The 17,335-nt window shown below is 47.4% G+C and overlaps 1 protein-coding gene across 1 annotated transcript; it reads right to left on the bottom strand.

The window, feature by feature from the left end:
- Positions 1 to 637: 637 nt before the first annotated feature.
- Positions 638 to 16,982, bottom strand: DALRD3 (DALR anticodon binding domain containing 3). The gene is made up of 13 exons (XM_056863047.1): positions 16,758 to 16,982; positions 12,788 to 13,086; positions 9,486 to 9,763; positions 8,844 to 8,902; positions 8,433 to 8,555; positions 7,541 to 7,614; positions 6,932 to 6,990; positions 6,539 to 6,621; positions 5,131 to 5,254; positions 3,764 to 3,822; positions 3,138 to 3,251; positions 2,125 to 2,193; positions 638 to 757 (listed from the first exon to the last, which is right to left on the bottom strand). The coding sequence occupies exons 1-13, from the start codon at positions 16,944 to 16,946 to the stop codon at positions 638 to 640; spliced, it is 1,650 nt and encodes a 549-aa protein (XP_056719025.1). The 5' UTR covers positions 16,947 to 16,982.
- Between the last annotated feature and the right edge of the window lie 353 nt (positions 16,983 to 17,335).

Genomic DNA, 17,335 nt, shown 5'->3' with positions numbered 1-17,335 from the left:
TATTTAAGAACATAATTTAATTTTTTAAAAAATATGGTAGGTAGGTAGGTAAAAATTATTCTGTGAGGCCAAAGGCCATAACAATATATAACAAAAACAACAAAGGCCATAACAATATATATCAAAAACAACTGTAAACTGGGTTTACAACAGTAAACCCATCTTTACATCCATCAGCTGAGGACTCTTAGCTTGCTTGAACATGACCTCCAGGCCATTTTTTCCTACTCCGTGAGGGATCAGAGCCAAGTGATTCCTTGAGTAGGGCACTCACCCCCTCTTTTTCTGTTTCCAGGTGGTTTAGCCCTTTATGTTTCCAGCTAGCAGGTGGCAACATATTGGCACCGAAACGAATTTCAGCAGCTCTCCCTCAACTTCAGAAATATGCGAGGAGTCATTGCGCTTGTTCGAGATCTTTCCGTCAACAGTGGGGAGGGGAAAACGCTTTGAATCCAAACTGTAAGGCTGCATTTCTACCAGCTGGCCTTCAAATAGAACAATACGCTCCCCCCGCTCCCCCCATACACACACACACACACCCCGACCATGTGAATGTAATCCTCCAATTCCTTTTCACAATGGAGCTGCTGCACGCAGGGGGCCTGTGAGGACCTCAGCAGATATGAATCCAGCTTGCTCAGATCTGGTTAAGAGGAGGTAGGTGGAGGGTCATCAGGGCACTGTGGAACACTTCTCTGACTGCTCTCATAAGCTGCAACCGGGAAAACATCTGGATGAACAAGTGGGGACGTGGCTCCTGGTGGAAGAAAAAAAAAACTAGCAGATGTGGCTTTGTGGATGGCAGGGAATGTTAGTAAATATTTACTCCATTTATAGTACTCCTTTCTTCCTGAAATTCTTCCAAGTTTCCCCTTTCTCATCTTCCCATGGAGCCCCTCCCCACCCCCCCACCCCACACTTTTCTGCCCCACAGAGGACATGGAATAGTTTCAGTGTTGGGAAAAACTTACTAATGGTTCTGTGCTATGAAGGATTTCCCAAAATTGGACAGGTGCAATCGCATCAAATCTTTGGACTATGAAATGGGTGTTTTATGCTTTCACCTCACAAAAAGGGGCGGCTCTTGGTGGCCCAGGCTAGCCTGATCTCATCCGATCTTGGAAGTTAAGCAGGATCGACCCTGGCTTAGTACCTGGGATGGGAGACCAGCAAGGAAGTCCAGGGTTGCCACGCAGAGGCAAGCAATTGGCAAACCACCCCTGAACATCTCTTGCCTTGAAAACTCCACGAGCCATCCCCAGAGGTCTGCTGCAACTTTCCACCACCATGAGTTGACCCCTATGGAATCTGGCTCAGGAGGAAGAACCTTTTACTTTTGTCAAGTATTTGGAAATATTAATCTCGTTAAAAAGAAGTTTCCATCTCTCTCAAATGCAGATAGCAACTCTAGAAGAAGCAGGACTGGAAGCTGAAGCCAGGGAAGCAATCTGCCCACCCCCATCCACATTTACATACCAATTGCCTAATATAAGGTAGAGTTTCCACCTATACTGTATATGGTTCATCTTTTAGCACAGGGGTGGGGAACCTTTTTCCGCCATGGCCATTTGGATATTTATAACATCATTCATGGGCCATACAAAATTATCAACTAAAAAATTAGTTTCTTGGGCGGTCCTAGCAGCTCCATAGCTAACGACTCTTCTGCAAGGGGAGAAAATGTTCCTTTTCTCGGCAAAGCAAACTCACATCTGCCTTGAATAGAGGCTATTGCTGTTCGCAGGAGGGGGCGGATCACCAGTCTTAGATCCTTCTGAGCTAGAGATCTGCCAGGACCCATGAAGGGCCAGACCAAATGATTTCGTGGGCCTTAAACGGCCCCCGGGCCTGACGTTCCCCACCCACCCCTTTAGCATGAAGAATTAATAGATCACTGAAGCCAGCATCCAGCCTCTACCTGCCCCAAAGGAGTGGCCTAATACCAAATCCAGTGTATTTCAGAACCAGTCTTCAGCCTATTACAGGTTTCTCTGACTCACAAGAAGTCCACCTTCTTGAATCTATACATGTGGTGAGCTAAACCGACGCAGAGTGGACTCAAAATTCTTTTGAATTCCTTGCAAGGCCTTGTGTATCCCTGCTTACTGAGCCCAGGACACTTACCCCCAGTATGTGCACCCGGTTGTAGTATGAGCTGAAATCCATGCTCAGTTGGATCAGGAACTTGCAAACCTAAAACACAGAGCCAAGCAAATTTATGTTCGCTGAATACAAACTCTTTGAAAGAGGAGACGGTGCAGTAAATAACAAACAAACACAGCATAGTTCCCTGCGGGAACCTGCATTCCACAACCCACGTATTTCTAAAGACATTCTACCGATTTCAGGTGAACTTGTGCTTAGGACTGTAAAGGTTTATGCCAGGGGGGCCCTGAGAGAGTCTTGCCCATTTAACCAGTATCACACAAGTCAGAGGGGGATGGTGCAGAAGAGCTTCCCCTACTCAGAGCTTGAACTCCACAAATTCAGGGGCAAGAATGTTAATTTAATTGCTGATGAACTGCTTAATTCTAGTAGCTCTGCAGGATTCTTCTACTGCCCCTGGAGGCGTATCAGAGTGGAATGGTTCCACAGAAAAATTTACTCTGAACTAACGAAATGTTAATATCTAGAATCTTGTCTTCAGAAAAAAAAAAGGAAAAAAAACCCACCCAAATTGTGAGGCTAGGCTGTGCAATAGCTGATCCGAGGTGGCATTTTTTGCATGCAGCTAGATTCAGAACAAAATCTGAGTCCAAGTAGCACCTTAGAGATCAACAAAATTTCCCAGAGTATAAGCTTATTCCCTGGGTAATTTCCTTGGTCTTTAAAGCACTACCGGACTCAAGTCGTGTTCTATTACACAGGCTACCGCCCTGAAACTGTCCATTAGATTCAGGTTCACTGTGAATGTTTGAAGAGTCTGAGCTCCAGCTCTGAACAGAATGGTCAGTCCTCATGAGATTATGGGGGCCCCTTCTGCAATATACCTCCCCGTTTTCCAAAGCACAGCACTTTTCATGCCCAGCCCAATTTTCTAGGAATGAGCTCTGCAAAGGAGACAGATGCCCACACAAACATAAACTTGAAAGCTACACCGTCTCATCCACCCTCCAAGGCCTGGAAAGTCAGCTCACCGCCTCAGTGCTGGCTGTGATCCTGATCCCACTGCTGGAGATGGGGAGTTGTATCACTTGGCTCAAGACCTCCTGGAAGGGCAGGATGCTGTTGAACAACAAGAGCCATTCACCCTGTGGGGGGGAGAGGAAGGGGAGAATAAGCAGAAGCCCCTGTGTAAGTCCAAGGAGACCAATCTTTGTCCCACCTGCCCCCCAACATGAAATAACAGAACGTAAGAAAAGCCCTGCTGGATCAGACCAAGGCCCATCAGGTTCAGCAGTCCGTTCACAAAGTGGCCAACCAGGTGCCTCTAGGAAGCCCACAGCACCTGCTATACCTGGGACCTTCCACATGCAAAGCAGATGTTCTAATACCGAGCCACGGTTCCTTCTCTGATGATCTGGATTGCATGGACTCATTTGTGCAACTCTAGTGTCTGATACCTGTCCTTCAGCAAGGAACTGGGTGAAATAACCCTCTAGCCCTTCTTACACATTTTATCCCATGTTGGAATGCCCAGAACTCAACCCAATTGCCAAATTGTACTTTCACTTCTGACACATCTGATAACCCCAGCTGGTCCTCCACAGGTGTAGCCCTCCAAAGTCTAGGTTTTGTACTCCTTTTCCTCTTGGTTGCTCACCTCTTCTCTGAGGGAGGAGTAGTCCAGCTCCGAAGGAAGGGGAAAAGCTGGGTACACACCTGAAATTGAAGGGGAGAGGTTTTCCATATTAAACGAATCAGCCAAACCAGGAACATTTCATGTAATGATCCCACAAGTCATCCAAAAGTAGGTACACCAGGGGAAGGTTTTCTGCACCAAATCTGGTCTTTAAAGCAAACTAAACAAATTAATGTGTCACTGGCAACCAAGATCAATTTAATTCATGCCATAGTATTCCTTATTACTATGTATGGGTATGAAAGCTGATAGGAAGAAAGTCGCTTCCTTTGAAATGTGGTGTTGGAGGACAGTGCTACGGATACCATGGACTGCCAAGAAAAAAAATATCAGTGGGTCAAATGAAGCCTGAACTGACCCTAGAAGCTAAAATAACTAAACTGAGGATATTGCACTTTGGTCACATTATGAGAAGACAAGAGTCACTGGAAAAGACAATCATGCTAGGAAAAGTTGAAGGCAGCAGGAAAAGAGGAAGACCCAACATGAAATGGATTGACTCAATAAAGAAAGCCACCACCCTCAATTTGCAAGACCTGAGCAAGGCTGTTAAGGATAGGACATTTTGGAGGACATTGATTCATAGGGTCGCCATGAGTCAGAAGCTACTTGTCGGCACTTCACACACACACAAGCACATTAAACCTAAATGCTGAATAGCCCAAGCTTGTCAGAGGGTGGAAGCTAAGCAAGACCAGCCATGGTTAGAATTTGAATGGGAGACCACTAAGGATGACCAGGGTTGCAGAGGCAGGCAGCAGCAAACCATCTCCACTCATCTCTTAACTTGAAAATCCCATGACAGGTCACCATACGTCAGCTGCGACTTGGCAATACTTTTTTATTATTATTATTTCTAAATGTTCACATTTTTTCATAAATGTACTGGAAGTGCGAAGGTTGGAGTTTTGCAGTATTCAGGGTTCTTAAGCAAAAAATGGGATGGGGGAAAGCCAGGGAAGCCTGATATTTTTCAAGGGAGCCGAGAGCCACAGAGAAGGACATTCTGTATGAAGGGACATCCAATCGAATCATCATCCAAACCCTTGATTGGTTTCTGAGCTTCTTGCAAAAGCCTGCTCTATCTGCCATGAGGGATACAGAAAAGAAAAGGCCAGAATGCTCAGGAATCTGCGTCTGGCAAGAGGTCTGGATCCAACATCTCTTGGAACACCATTACCAAGCCATGTCTCTTCACCTCTTGGATGAGACAGCCTGGCTGCAGCTCTGCTCCCAGCCTCACTGGGGCACAGTCCAGTCTCTAAGCAGCACAGTGAGTCAGGGCCAATGGAGCGGGTCTGGCCAGGCAGCACGGAAAGGGCTCTCACCTCGCTCCGCTTCCCGCCGGTACATTTCAAACAGTGTGGCCAGACGAGCACAATTGTACATGACGAAGGCGCCGCTCTTGGTCCCTTTGGTGGAGATGCTGGCCTCCTCCAAATCCAAGAGAATCTGAGGGTGTGGAACGAACTCTTGTCAGGGCAGGAGCAGGCAGGAAAAGTCAGGCCCGGCCTTCTTCCCAAGGTGGGCCCAGGCCCCTTTTTGCTTACTTTCTCCTGCACATTGCCCAGAGGTTCCTCTCTGAGGAATGAAATTGAGGAAAGCACCAGGCCGGACTGCCCAGAAACTATGGCCTTCTTGAGACCAACACAAACTTCTGGAAGAGGAGCTCTGACCATCAACTTACACAAATCTACCCATTCATTGCCAGCTGCTCTCTCTTTAAAAACGTTAGAGGGGCCATGCTGGATGAGACCAAGGCCCATCAAGTCCAGCAGACTGCTCAGACAGTGTCCAACCAGGTGCCTCTAGGAAGCCCACAACCAAGACAGCTGCAGCAGCATCCTGCCTGCATTCCACAGCACCTAATATAATAGGCCTGCTCCTCTGATCCTGGAGAGAATAGGTATATGCATCATGACTAGTATCCATTTTAACTAGTAGCCATGAATAGCCCTCTCCTCCATGAACATGTCCACTACCCTCTTAAAGCCTTCCAAGTTGACAACCATCACCACATCCTGGGGGCAGGGAGTTCCACAATGTAACTCTTTGCAGTCCAGACACCTGCAGCGACGTGGCCCACTTCACCCTTCCTAGACCATTCGGTGTTTTTACATTTCTGAGCCTGACAGGGGCCCTGGCTGTTTATCTTGGGTTGGTGTGATTTGATTTTGAGAATCTGTATGAGATGTCTTTTGAACTATGCCTATTAAAGGTTAATGAATGAACATTTCTCAGAATCCATCGATCCCTCTTCAACCTCAGGATGCCGGTATCTGTCCACACCTGTACGCCCACCAGCCCCGATGAGGCTTTGCCTTGTATGCAGGCTGACGTGGCCAGCTACCATGACTTAGATCATGCTTCATGTTAACTCCGGATCTCACTTTATTTATCATTCACGTTTCAGTCTCCTCTGGTTAAGGAGTAGCTGAAGCCGTGCATATGACCACCCCATAATCTACGTATCCTGCAATCCAACTCCCTCCCCAAATTCCACCATCAGAAGATATCTGCATAACATATACTCTGGCACCCTCCCCTCGTGGTGAATATGTTAGCGCGAGCAGTGTGGTCCAGTACAAGCATAAAGCCGCCTCAATCCGAGAAAGATGGCTGACATTTTGAATTGTACTCTACTCAGGTGATGTCACCTGTGACCTCCATAAGGAGAATGTCTCCTCCTTAGCAACGGCCAATGAGATGCAACCTCAGAAGGAGCCCTCTGTTTACCTTGTTCCAATGAGCTGTGCTCAGCATCTCAAATCGGATGGCGGCTGATGTCAAGACACCAATGGTTTCTGTCCAGGCCTCATCTGCAGGAAGAACCCAGAAGGAAAGACCCACATAAATTTTTAACAAGGAGTTCAATGAAGCCAGCGCTAAGAACCTTGTACTCTTCAGTGAAGGGGCCATGATGGTCTGGGAAATACCTGTCCCACCGTGCCAAACAGGAAGACTCAAAGGAGGCTCAAAAGGCCACCTTCTAAGCCCAAACACAGATTTTGTTCTCCTATCACCAAAACAGGTTGGCAGACAGGAACAGCCCACTGCTGAAGCATCTATACCACCTACAAAAATTCTACAAAAAGGAGCCAAATTATAAACCAGAGGAAGAGACATTACCCTGGGAGAGGTCTCCGTACTTCAGCACAGAAGCCTCGTACATCTGAGAGTGCCTCAGCCTGGCAAGAGAAACAAAAGCATTAATAAAAAGAAAGGGAGGCTGAAGCCGCTTAGAAGAGAGAGCAAGCCAACTTGTGTGTGTTCTGCACAATACTGGTGCTAACGAGAGCACTAGGAGCAGAAGGGGGAGATGGGACCCCCATCCACAACCTAGGAAAAAAAACAACACTGCCTGCTCACTGCAGCTAAGCCCACCTTTCCATTTCTCAGGGCATTCTCAGTTAAGCGAATCCTGGGACCCAGATCCCTGGAGCCCCACTGCACACAAAGGGGGACGGAAGCACTGCTGTTTTCACCCAAGCCAGGACCGAGTTCCTGCACAGCATCTCAACCAGGCGGCACTGCCTATCAAGTGGCCGGTTAGGGCAGCCATAGGAAATCCCTTCCATTGCAGTCAGATGACCTGCGGCCCCCGAGAGGAAGTGCAGGCAAGAGCGGACTATCGTCAACTGGCCCAGAATCTTGCAGGAGAATCAAAAAGGGTCCCTTCTTATCATCGTTTTAACAGTGCACAGCGATCTTCCGCAAGGAGGAAGAGCAGCCACTCACTGGAAGTACTGAAGAACGCTCACAGGAGAGGCAGCAGCAGCAGGGACTTTCACTGGCCCACAGACAAGGTGTTTCTATGGAACAAAGTAGACAGGAGGTCAAGTCAGCTGAAGCCGCTGTCTAAATGGCTATCTGCTTGGAAGGAATGAAAAATTACCGGCTACAAGCCGGCCTGTTTAGACTTTTGTCCATGAAAACAATTATAACCCCCCTTTACATGTATTTTACAGAATCATGATGCAGATTTGTCTTTTCGACTAATGCCGATCCTTCTGTGAAAGAGGGCATGGAGGGTAAATGGGTGGGGAGAAAGAAGTGATAAGGGAGCAGCCTGACATATGTGGAATAGGAACTGTACAGGGAGGAACAGAATCAGGATACTGAAGTCCCCTCATCCCTAACTACAATTAAAGTTCATTCTCGTCAGCCCCTAGATGGAATTTGCTAAGTCTTCATTGGGCAACCTCCTCGTTTTTACACTTTTTCTTCACAGCTGTGAAAACCAGAAACTAATTTTTAGTTCTCAGGGTACCGTATCCTGCACAAGGCTATTCTTTTCTGTGCTTTTTGGGGTACATTCAATACATGGTTGTGTGACTCCAGCAAAAAGCTCTCCAACTCTGGTCTTTCTCAATTACAAACACTGAGTTTTCTTTGCACCAAGGGCTTTAGGGATGCATGCTACTTCCCTTACCCTTCTGCTTGCAACATCTAGTAGGGCTTGCAGACAAGTGTGGGCAAAAGCAGCCAACAGAATGCAAGGGAAGATTAGGACTGATTACAGGAGGAAGGAAATTTGTCCCTTCGGTCCTGAAGGCAACCCACCACAACAGGAAAAGCTTTACACACACCCAGCGTTTACATCACCCCAGTCTGAAGGGCAGCTCCTTACCTGGAGGGCAGGAGGGGCTTGTGGAGCTACCAGCCTCCACAGCAGGTCCACCTTCTGCTGCTGGAATGCCTCCTCATGGCTCACCACATGCACAACGCCGTAGCAGCTCCCTGGAGCAAGCGCCTGCAGGACAGCAGCAGATCGCATTCGACCCAGGCCAAGGGGAGAATCCACTGCAGCCCCATAAGAACATGCAGCCCCATAAGCCCCATGCTGGACCCAGACCAAGGCCCATCAAGTCCAGCAGTCTGTTCACACAGTGGCCAACCAGGTGCCTCTAGGAAGCCCACAAGCAAGACGGCTGCAGCACCACCGTCCTGCCTGTGTTTCACGGCACCTAATATAATAGGCATACTCCTCTAATCCTGGAGAGATCAGAGAGAGCCCCAAGGCGGCCAACTCTCGACTCACCGCGCACTGAGAGGTCACGCTTTGCAGCTCAGCCACGTGGAGCAGCTTCTCCTCCGTCACTGCAATGGAGGAAGAGAATATGTCAAGGAAGTTCGTGGTGTATGCTTCTGAAGCGGCAAGGCTCTTTCTTCCCCAGGGGCTCCCCTTGCCAAGATTTGAAGCAGCCAACTGGAGCTGAGACTCAAAACAGGTCCAGCCAGAAGCACGCACTCCTTGGCGAGTCATTTGATCCCAACCCTTTTTTCCATATCTATAAAAAGTGAGTGTTCATGGTGAGTCATTTGATCCCAACACTTTTTTCCATATCTATAAAAAGTGAGTGTTCGTGGTGACCTACTTTGCGAGACCATAAGGAGAGATTAGGGTTGCCCAACCTCTAGGTAGTGGCTGGAGATCTCCCACTATTACAACTGATCTCCAGGGGATAGAAATCAGTTCCCCTGGAGAAAACTGCAGCTTTTGGCAATTAAACTCTATGGCATTGAAGTCCTTCCCCTCTCCAAACCCTGCCTTCCTCAGGCTCCGCTCCCCAAAATCTCCAGGTATTTCCCAACCCGAAGCTGGCAACCCTAGGACAGATACAGAAATATCACAGTTGGCGTTAGTGGGTAAAACAAGAGATGGTTCTTAAGGGATACCTACCGAGGAATACATCCAGGTTCGGGTCATATCCTTCCAGGCTCTCCTGCTGCTGCTGCTGGTTCCCCAAGAACCCTCTCAAGTGCAGTTTGCACACGACTCCCTCCTGGTCCGTCTCGGCAAACGTGGCATGAGGGCACTGGCGAAGGGCATCCTTCATGGCGAGAACATCCTCAGAGGTGGGGGACATTTCCAAACCCGAGGGCCACTCAATCTGCAGCTGGCGCAGGAACCTCTGGGTTTCCTCGTCAGCCAAAAAGGGGGCCAGACGTACATCCACCCTACAGGCACACAATCGTGCAGCGTTAGTGACTAATTCAAGGATCAGCGTGACTCTGTTAATTAATGGCACAGGTCTGGATGGCCCACAGTTCAATGGCAGAGCCTATACTTTGCAGGCATCAGGTCCCAACCGTTCAACCACAGGTGCCTCTAGTTAAAAGGATCTCAGGAAGCAGGATTGAGGGCAAGGGCTGCGGCGAAGTGGCAGACCATCTGCTTGGCACACAGAAGGTCCCAGGTTCAATCCCCGGCATATCCAGTTAAAGGGACCAGGTAGGTAGGCGATGTGAAAGACCCCTGCCTGAGACCCTGGAGAGCCGCTGCCGGTCTGAGTAGACAATACTGACATTGATGGACCAAGGGTCTGATTCCGTAGAAGGCAGCTTCATGAGTGTTCATGAGACTTGATCTACGCACGCAGCAACAAAATGCTAAGGGCTGGCAGAATGGACCGTACCACTTCAGACTGCAGTTGAGGGCTTGCATTTTTCAAAGTTCCCTTACATTAATCATTCCTTGAATCTAGCCAACTAGAAAAATGCGCAAAAGGAGAACTTTTCTCCCTGGTTTACTACTTTTTTTAAAATTTGCAAAGCATTTTTATGTGGAGACACGTAGATGGAGAAGAAGATGGGACTCCCTCCACGACGGCCCATCCTTTCACCTCAGAATTCTGCCACCTCATTTGGCTACATATGTAAAACAAGCTTGAGTGCAACAGGTCTAGACAGCCACTGACAACTGCACTAGGGTGCTAGATTAATAGTAGAAGAGTTTTTATACCCTGCTTTTCTCTACCTTAAGGATTCTCAAAGCAGCTTACAATCAACATTCCCCCCCATACACACACACACCTCGTGAGATAGGTGGGGCTGAGAGTTTGGAGAGAACTGTGACTGGCTCAAGGTCACCCAGCAGGCTTCCTGTGGAAGAGCGGGGAATCGAACCCGGTTCTCCAGATTAGAGTCAGCCACTTTTAGCCACTACACCACACTGGTGTAGTATCGGGTCTAGTATTGGGTCTGGCTCCATTCAAAGCAGCTGCATGTATGTATATGCAGACCTAGGATCACACCACAGCTTCACCAGGACAGGCCTCCATGTCTCTACCAAATTTTTTTAGTACATCATTTGAAATCTTCCTTTGGTAATAAAATTAGGAATTTAGTACCATGTGAAGAATTCAGTATCCTGAAATTCTATGCTTTCTGTGTCTTTAAAAAAAGCAAATTTCTAGTCCTTAAGGTTACACTGGCAGGATTAATAGTGCAGAGATCAATGCCAGTTAAAATCGCAAAAGTAGGGGGCAAAGAGGGAAATTGACAAGTCGGAATTCCATCAGATAATGGGCTTTGAAGGGGAAAATAGGGCTATAGTTTCTATAAATTCTGTCCTGAATTAAATATATTACCTGAACATTATGGAGTTACACTTATGCCTTAGATTCTTTACCCTACCTTCAAGTCAGACTGACCCCATGCCTTTCTCACTATTTCTTATCTCCTGTAAGAGACAGTCAGTCTGCATTCCTTTTCCTTGTTTGGTATGCACGCCCCTTCCCCTACATTTTGTTCTTTTTTGTCTAAAGGTTTCAGCTCTTATGTGCTGAACACGTTTCACTTAAAGTTACGCATAACAGTATTCACAGAATGTACTTAAGAGAAAACTGTACAGATAAGCAAGCTCAGGGAGCCAACTAGCAGGATACACTGATCGGCTGCTGTAAACGGCTGTAATTTGATGAGACTTTACTGTATGAATTCTATTTGTTATATGGGAATGGACTTGATGATGTAAAATTGCCTATCTATGCTTGGTTCAAACAAAGAACGGCATTAGCATCTTGGACTCTTAACAGATACTCTCCTTGATCATGATCAATCTTAGACAATAAAGAGCATGCTTCTACTCTTTAGTCTGTTTGGTCATTTCGGCTGAACCCTAAATTGAGTTTCCCCATCAGTATTCAGTGCTTTTCATGGCTTGCTGTTCCCCTCGACTAGCAGAAACAGAATACGCTTTATGCGAAAGGAAGACATGACTGTGCACTTGCTGAATATGAGTGACTTGGCCAAGGGTGCAGAATTTAGGTCTAGGGAACACATCCAACATCGAAGTGGGTGCTCCGAAGAAGTCCTGCTGCCTAATCACTGGACAGCCAAGCCCCCAGCCCCTGTGCTTTTTGCAAAGACCCTGCCCTCACAGTCCCAACTGCTCCTCTGCAACCATAATGGCCAGGATAATTTGCTTTCCTAAGAACAAGCAAGAGTGTGGCAGAAGCCACTAGAAGCAGTGAGAATATGCCTTACCAGTGTGAGAGCCAGTGTGGTGTAGTGGTTAAGAGCGGTGGTTTGGAGAGGTGAACTCTAATCTAGAGAACCTGGTTTGATTCTCCACTCCTCCAGATGAGCAGCGAATGCTAATCTGGCAAACTGGGTTGATATCCCCACTTCTACACCTTGGGCTAGTCACAGCTCTCTTAGAGCTCTCTCAGCCCCACCTACCTCACAGGGTGTCTGTTGTGGGGAGAGGAAGGGAAGGTGACTGTAAGCCAGTTTAATTCTTCCTTAACTGGTAGAGAAAGTCAGCATATAAAAGCCAAACTTCTTCTACCATACCCACAATACATGAACAGCCTTGAGCAAGGAGAGGTTAGGTCAAGTGTTTTAAACAGATAACAAAGCCACGTGGCACAGAGTGGTAAGCTGCAGTACTGCAGTCAAAGTTCTGCTCACAACCTGAGTTTGATCCCAACAGAAGTCGGTTTCAGGTAGCCGGCTCAAGGGTGACTGAACCTTCCATCTTTCCGAGGTCATTAAAATTAGTATCCAGCTTACTGGGGGTAAAGTGTAGACGACTGGGGAAAGCAATGGCAAACCTCCCCATAAACATAGTCTGCCTAGTAAATGGTGTGATGTGACATCACACCATGGGTCAGTAATGACCCGACGCTTGCACAGGGGACTACCATTACCTTTATGCACATTTCATGTTTCATGATAAGAGCAGCTCCACCAACTAACCCTTGAGCTTGGAGGATGCCGGACAGGTGGTCGGTGACCAGGATGGCTCTCAGATGACTCAGGCTGAACGAGTTCAGGCCCTTGCACCCGTGCAGGGGCACGCAGTTGAGCACAATGCTGTGCCCGGGGGTTATTGGCAGAGGTTTGGCATATAAAGGGATGGCTTTCAGGATCTCCGCAAAGACAGCAGGTCTGTCCAGCTGCACTGTCAATCCCGTCGAGCCTTTTTGGCAGCTCTGGATGGGTGGCACACCTGAACATTTTAGCAATGACACACTCCCGGCGATACCATCAAGAACCTGGTACAGAACAAGACAGAAATGAACAATCAGTTCTGGCTGGCTGAAAGCTGATCTCTATGTAAGTGCCAATAAAGGGCTAAGCTACATAATACATTTGCTTACAAGTTGTCTCAGGTTCACTGCTGTGATCAAAGTCGCATAGCTCCAAAATGTCTCTTTAAAAGCCTCAGAAAGCTGATTTTGGTGAAGATGGGTGGCATGGATTGAAGAAGGTGCTCCTTCTCCCCCCACCCCCACAACCTTTTCTCAGAGCCTAAAGAACCCCTAATGGGCACTTATTCACATAATTTTGTAGCTGCATGTGCAGTAGTCTGATCAAAGTTACACATATTAACATGTGTTGCAATAATGTCAATAAAAAATACTCTTCTCTCCCCACTGGTGGTGGAAAGTCCTGTCAAGTCGCAGCCGACTTACAGCAACCCCTCAGGGTTTTCAAGGCAAGAGACAGTCAGAGGTGTTTTGCCATTGCCTGGCTCTTCCTAGCAAACCTGGTATTCCTTGGTGGTCTCCCATCCAAGTACTAACCATGGTCGACCCTGCTTAGCTTCCAAGATTTGATGAGATCGGGCTAGCCTGGACCACCCAGGCCAGGGCTCTCTCCCTGCTCCTAGTGCTAAATTAACAAAGCAAAGCTAGGAAGACTATATTGGTTTAGAATATGTGCATGTCACTGTTTTGCAGGCCTGCTCAAAGCAGCTCACCAAGTAAAAACAAATACAAGCATTTTTCTTACCTGGTATGTACATTATTTATTAATGCATTTTTATTGCACCCTTCCTCCAAGGAGCTCAGGGTAGCATGCAGAAAGGTCTCTTCTCTGCCGTTTTATCCTCACAAGAACCCTGTGAGGTAGGTTATGCTGAAAGAGTGACTGGCCCACGGTCATCGAGGGAGCTTCACAATGGAATGGGGATTTGATACTCTTATAACTACTGCTCCACATTGGCATTGTATAAACATGTCATATATGATACGTCTTTCATTTCCTAGCACTTTTACCCATTTGGAAAATAAACATCCCACTTTTCTATTTAAAATACCAAAGGCAGCTTTGGGTGCCATCCCTTGTATTTTGTACCCGTGTGCATCACTGCCAGCATCTGCCAGCTGCCACTTCGTGCATCTGACATGATGCTCAACCCCATCAATACATTTAAGGTACCACACAGAACACTTGTTGTTTTGATACACAAAACACTACCTCAAGCCTCTAGAAACTATTCCAGAGCAGCAGCCATGTTAGTCTGCTGCAGCAAGAACAAACAGCAATCCAGTGACACTTTAAAGACTAATTCAAGCATAATACTTTGCAGACTAGAACCCTTTAGATCAGAGGTTCCCAAACTGTGCCCCATGGAGCACTTGGTACTCCGCGAAACATCTCCAAGTGCTCCATGAAGAGATTACAAAGAAAAATACTACTGTCATTCTGTCTGCAGTAGTAGAAAAGAGCAAGAGTCCAGTAGCACCTTAAAGACTAACAAAAATATTTTCTGGCAGGGTATGAGCTTTCGTGAGCCACAGCTCACTTCTTCAGATACTGTAATTCTGAATAGTATCTAGGTGCTAGGTGAAAATTAGTGCTCTGTGACGAATTCCTCTCCTGAAAAGTGGTCCATGACTCAAAACGTTTGGGAACCTCTGCTCTAGATTGCTTCTGAAGAAATGCTAGTTTGGAGTCCTGTAGCACCTTAGAGACCAACCAGATTTTCAGGGTATAAGAGTCAAAGATTTTTGTCAGATACGGAAGAAGCAGGCTGTAGTCCACAGGAGTTTATGTTCGAAGAAAAACTGGTGACCCTATAGGGGGCTATAAACTCTTGTTTATAGTTCCTTTGAAAACTGCCAGTAGAAAGGCCATCGAAGACAGAGAACATCACCAGCTGGCTGCTTGGGGTTGCAGATATGATAGTACAGCTTCCCCCAACACTCAGCTGACTCTCGCATAACTATTAATAGCTCCAGATGGTTAGCCAGTGTATTACCCTGTTGCAACTAAATAAACAGGGAGCCAAATGAAACCTTGAAGACTAACAACAGCTACAGCATAAGCTTTCATAAATCAGTTCCCTTCACCACATGCACAACTAAATTCTACGAGTCTAGATCAAATCAAGCCTGAACCCTCCCTAGAAGCTAAAATGACCAAACTGAGGCTTTTGTATGTTGGCCGCATTATGAGAAGGCAAGACTCACTGGCAAAGACAATAACGCTAGGAAAAGCAAGTGTACTACGGTATTATGTGCCATCTATGGTTTTGTCAGAAATTGTTTGGTATGTTTTTTATTGTTTAATTGTTTTATTGATATATTTACATTGAATGTTGATTTTATGGGGTTTTTTATCAGCTCTGAGCCTGGTCTTGGCCGGGGAGGGCAGGCTATACATTAAAATAAATAAATGAATAAAATAAAAACTGAAGGCAACAGGAAAAGAGGAATACAGAACATGAGACAGGGCACTCAGTTTGCAAGACCTGAGCAAGAATATTGTCGAAGGCTTTCACGGTCAGAGTTCATTGGTTCTTGTAGGTTATCCGGGCTGTGTAACCGTGGTCTTGGAATTTTCTTTCCTGACGTTTCGCCAGCAACTGTGGCAGGCATCTTCAGAGTAGTAACACTGAAGGACAGTGTCTCTCAGTGAGAGACACTGTCCTTCAGTGTTACTCCTCTGAAGATGCCGGCCACAGTTGCTGGCGAAACGTCAGGAAAGAAAATTCCAAGACCACGGTTACACAGCCCGGATAACCTACAAGAACCACTGAGCAAGAATGTTAACAATATGACATTTTGGAGGTCATTAATTCATGTGTGTAAAGTGCCGTCAAGTCACAGCCGACATATGGCAACCCCTTATGGGGTTTTCAAGGCAAGACTAACAGAGGTGGTTTGCCAGTGCCTTCCTCTGCACAGCAACCCTGGTATTCCTTGGTGGTCTCCCATCCAAATACTAACCAGGGCTGACCCAGCCTAGCTTCTGAGATCTGACGAGATCAGGCTAGCCTGGGCCATCCAGGTGAGGGCACATTAATTCATAGGGTCATCCTAAATCAGAAGCAACTTCACACATGTGATGTGAACAACACACATGGCCCTCAATTGGGGAGGGACCGTGGCTCAGTGGGAGAGCATCTGCTTGGCATGCAGAAGGTCCCAGGTTCAATCCCTGGCATCTCCAGTTAAAAGGATCGGGTAGTAGGTGATGTGAAAGACCCTTTTCTGTCTGAGACCCTGGAGAGCAGCTGCTGGTCTGAGTAGACAGTACTGACTTGATGGACCAAGGGTCTGATTCAGGATAAGGCAGTTTCACGTGTTCATGAGTTTTATTTAAGACTTAGTTAAGTTTTCCAGAAGGCCCGAGCATTTTAAATTTTCGTTTTTAATGTTTTAATACATTTTATTTTATGTGTTCTATCTGTGTCGTAAGCCACCTTGAGCTCTGCAAGGAAGAGTTGGTCTGAGTAGACAGTACTGATGGTGGACTGTACCGATGGTGGACAGTACTTTGATGGACTGATGGTCTGATTCAGTGTAAGGCAGCCTCATGGGTTCAAATGACACACAGTCATTCAAATCCTGCGCCCTAAAAGAGCCAGCAATACATAGGCACGCGCGCCCCGCCTCTTACGGCCACGCCCCCTTCCCCAATCCGGTCGCGCGCCTACCTGTCCATCCGCGAACACCGCCCGCAGGGCAGCCTGGGGGGCCAGGAAGTCGCGGCTACGCAAGTTCCGGCTGCTGCTCTCCTTGAACCACACTGCGCCGCGGGCCCCGTCCCCGACCTTTCCTGCCAGGACACCGTTGAGAGCGCTCAGGGTCTTCGACACCGACAGCCGGCCGTCGGCCGTCTCCATGGCGACGGCGCTGGACCCGCACACTCCGGAACTCTCTGCCGAGAGTGGGAAGGAGACGTCATTTCCGCTTAGAATCTCGCTGGATGTGACGTTCGGAATCGTAGAGGCTTCTTGCCTCTGTGCCGCCGAACCGCTGGCGGCCATCTTGGGAGTGGCCCATTTGCCTTGTGAGGCGAGGCTTCGCAACGGCAAACCGTTGCTGTGATGTCTCTTGCCTTGGAACACCCTCTCGCCATAAGCTGGCTGCGAGTCGAGGGCCCCTGGCACAGCTGAGAGTGCAAATCAGTAGCACGCCTACTCGGTTTTGGTTCATGATGCAATAGAGGCGAATGATAATGAAAATTGGCTTTCCGCGTTTAAGAGCATAAGCCCTGCTGGGTCAGGCCAAG

This window comes from Euleptes europaea, chromosome 1 (genome assembly GCF_029931775.1).
Source record: "Euleptes europaea isolate rEulEur1 chromosome 1, rEulEur1.hap1, whole genome shotgun sequence".
Classification (NCBI taxonomy): domain Eukaryota; kingdom Metazoa; phylum Chordata; class Lepidosauria; order Squamata; family Sphaerodactylidae; genus Euleptes; species Euleptes europaea.
This window is presented reverse-complemented; position numbering and strand designations above follow the sequence as displayed.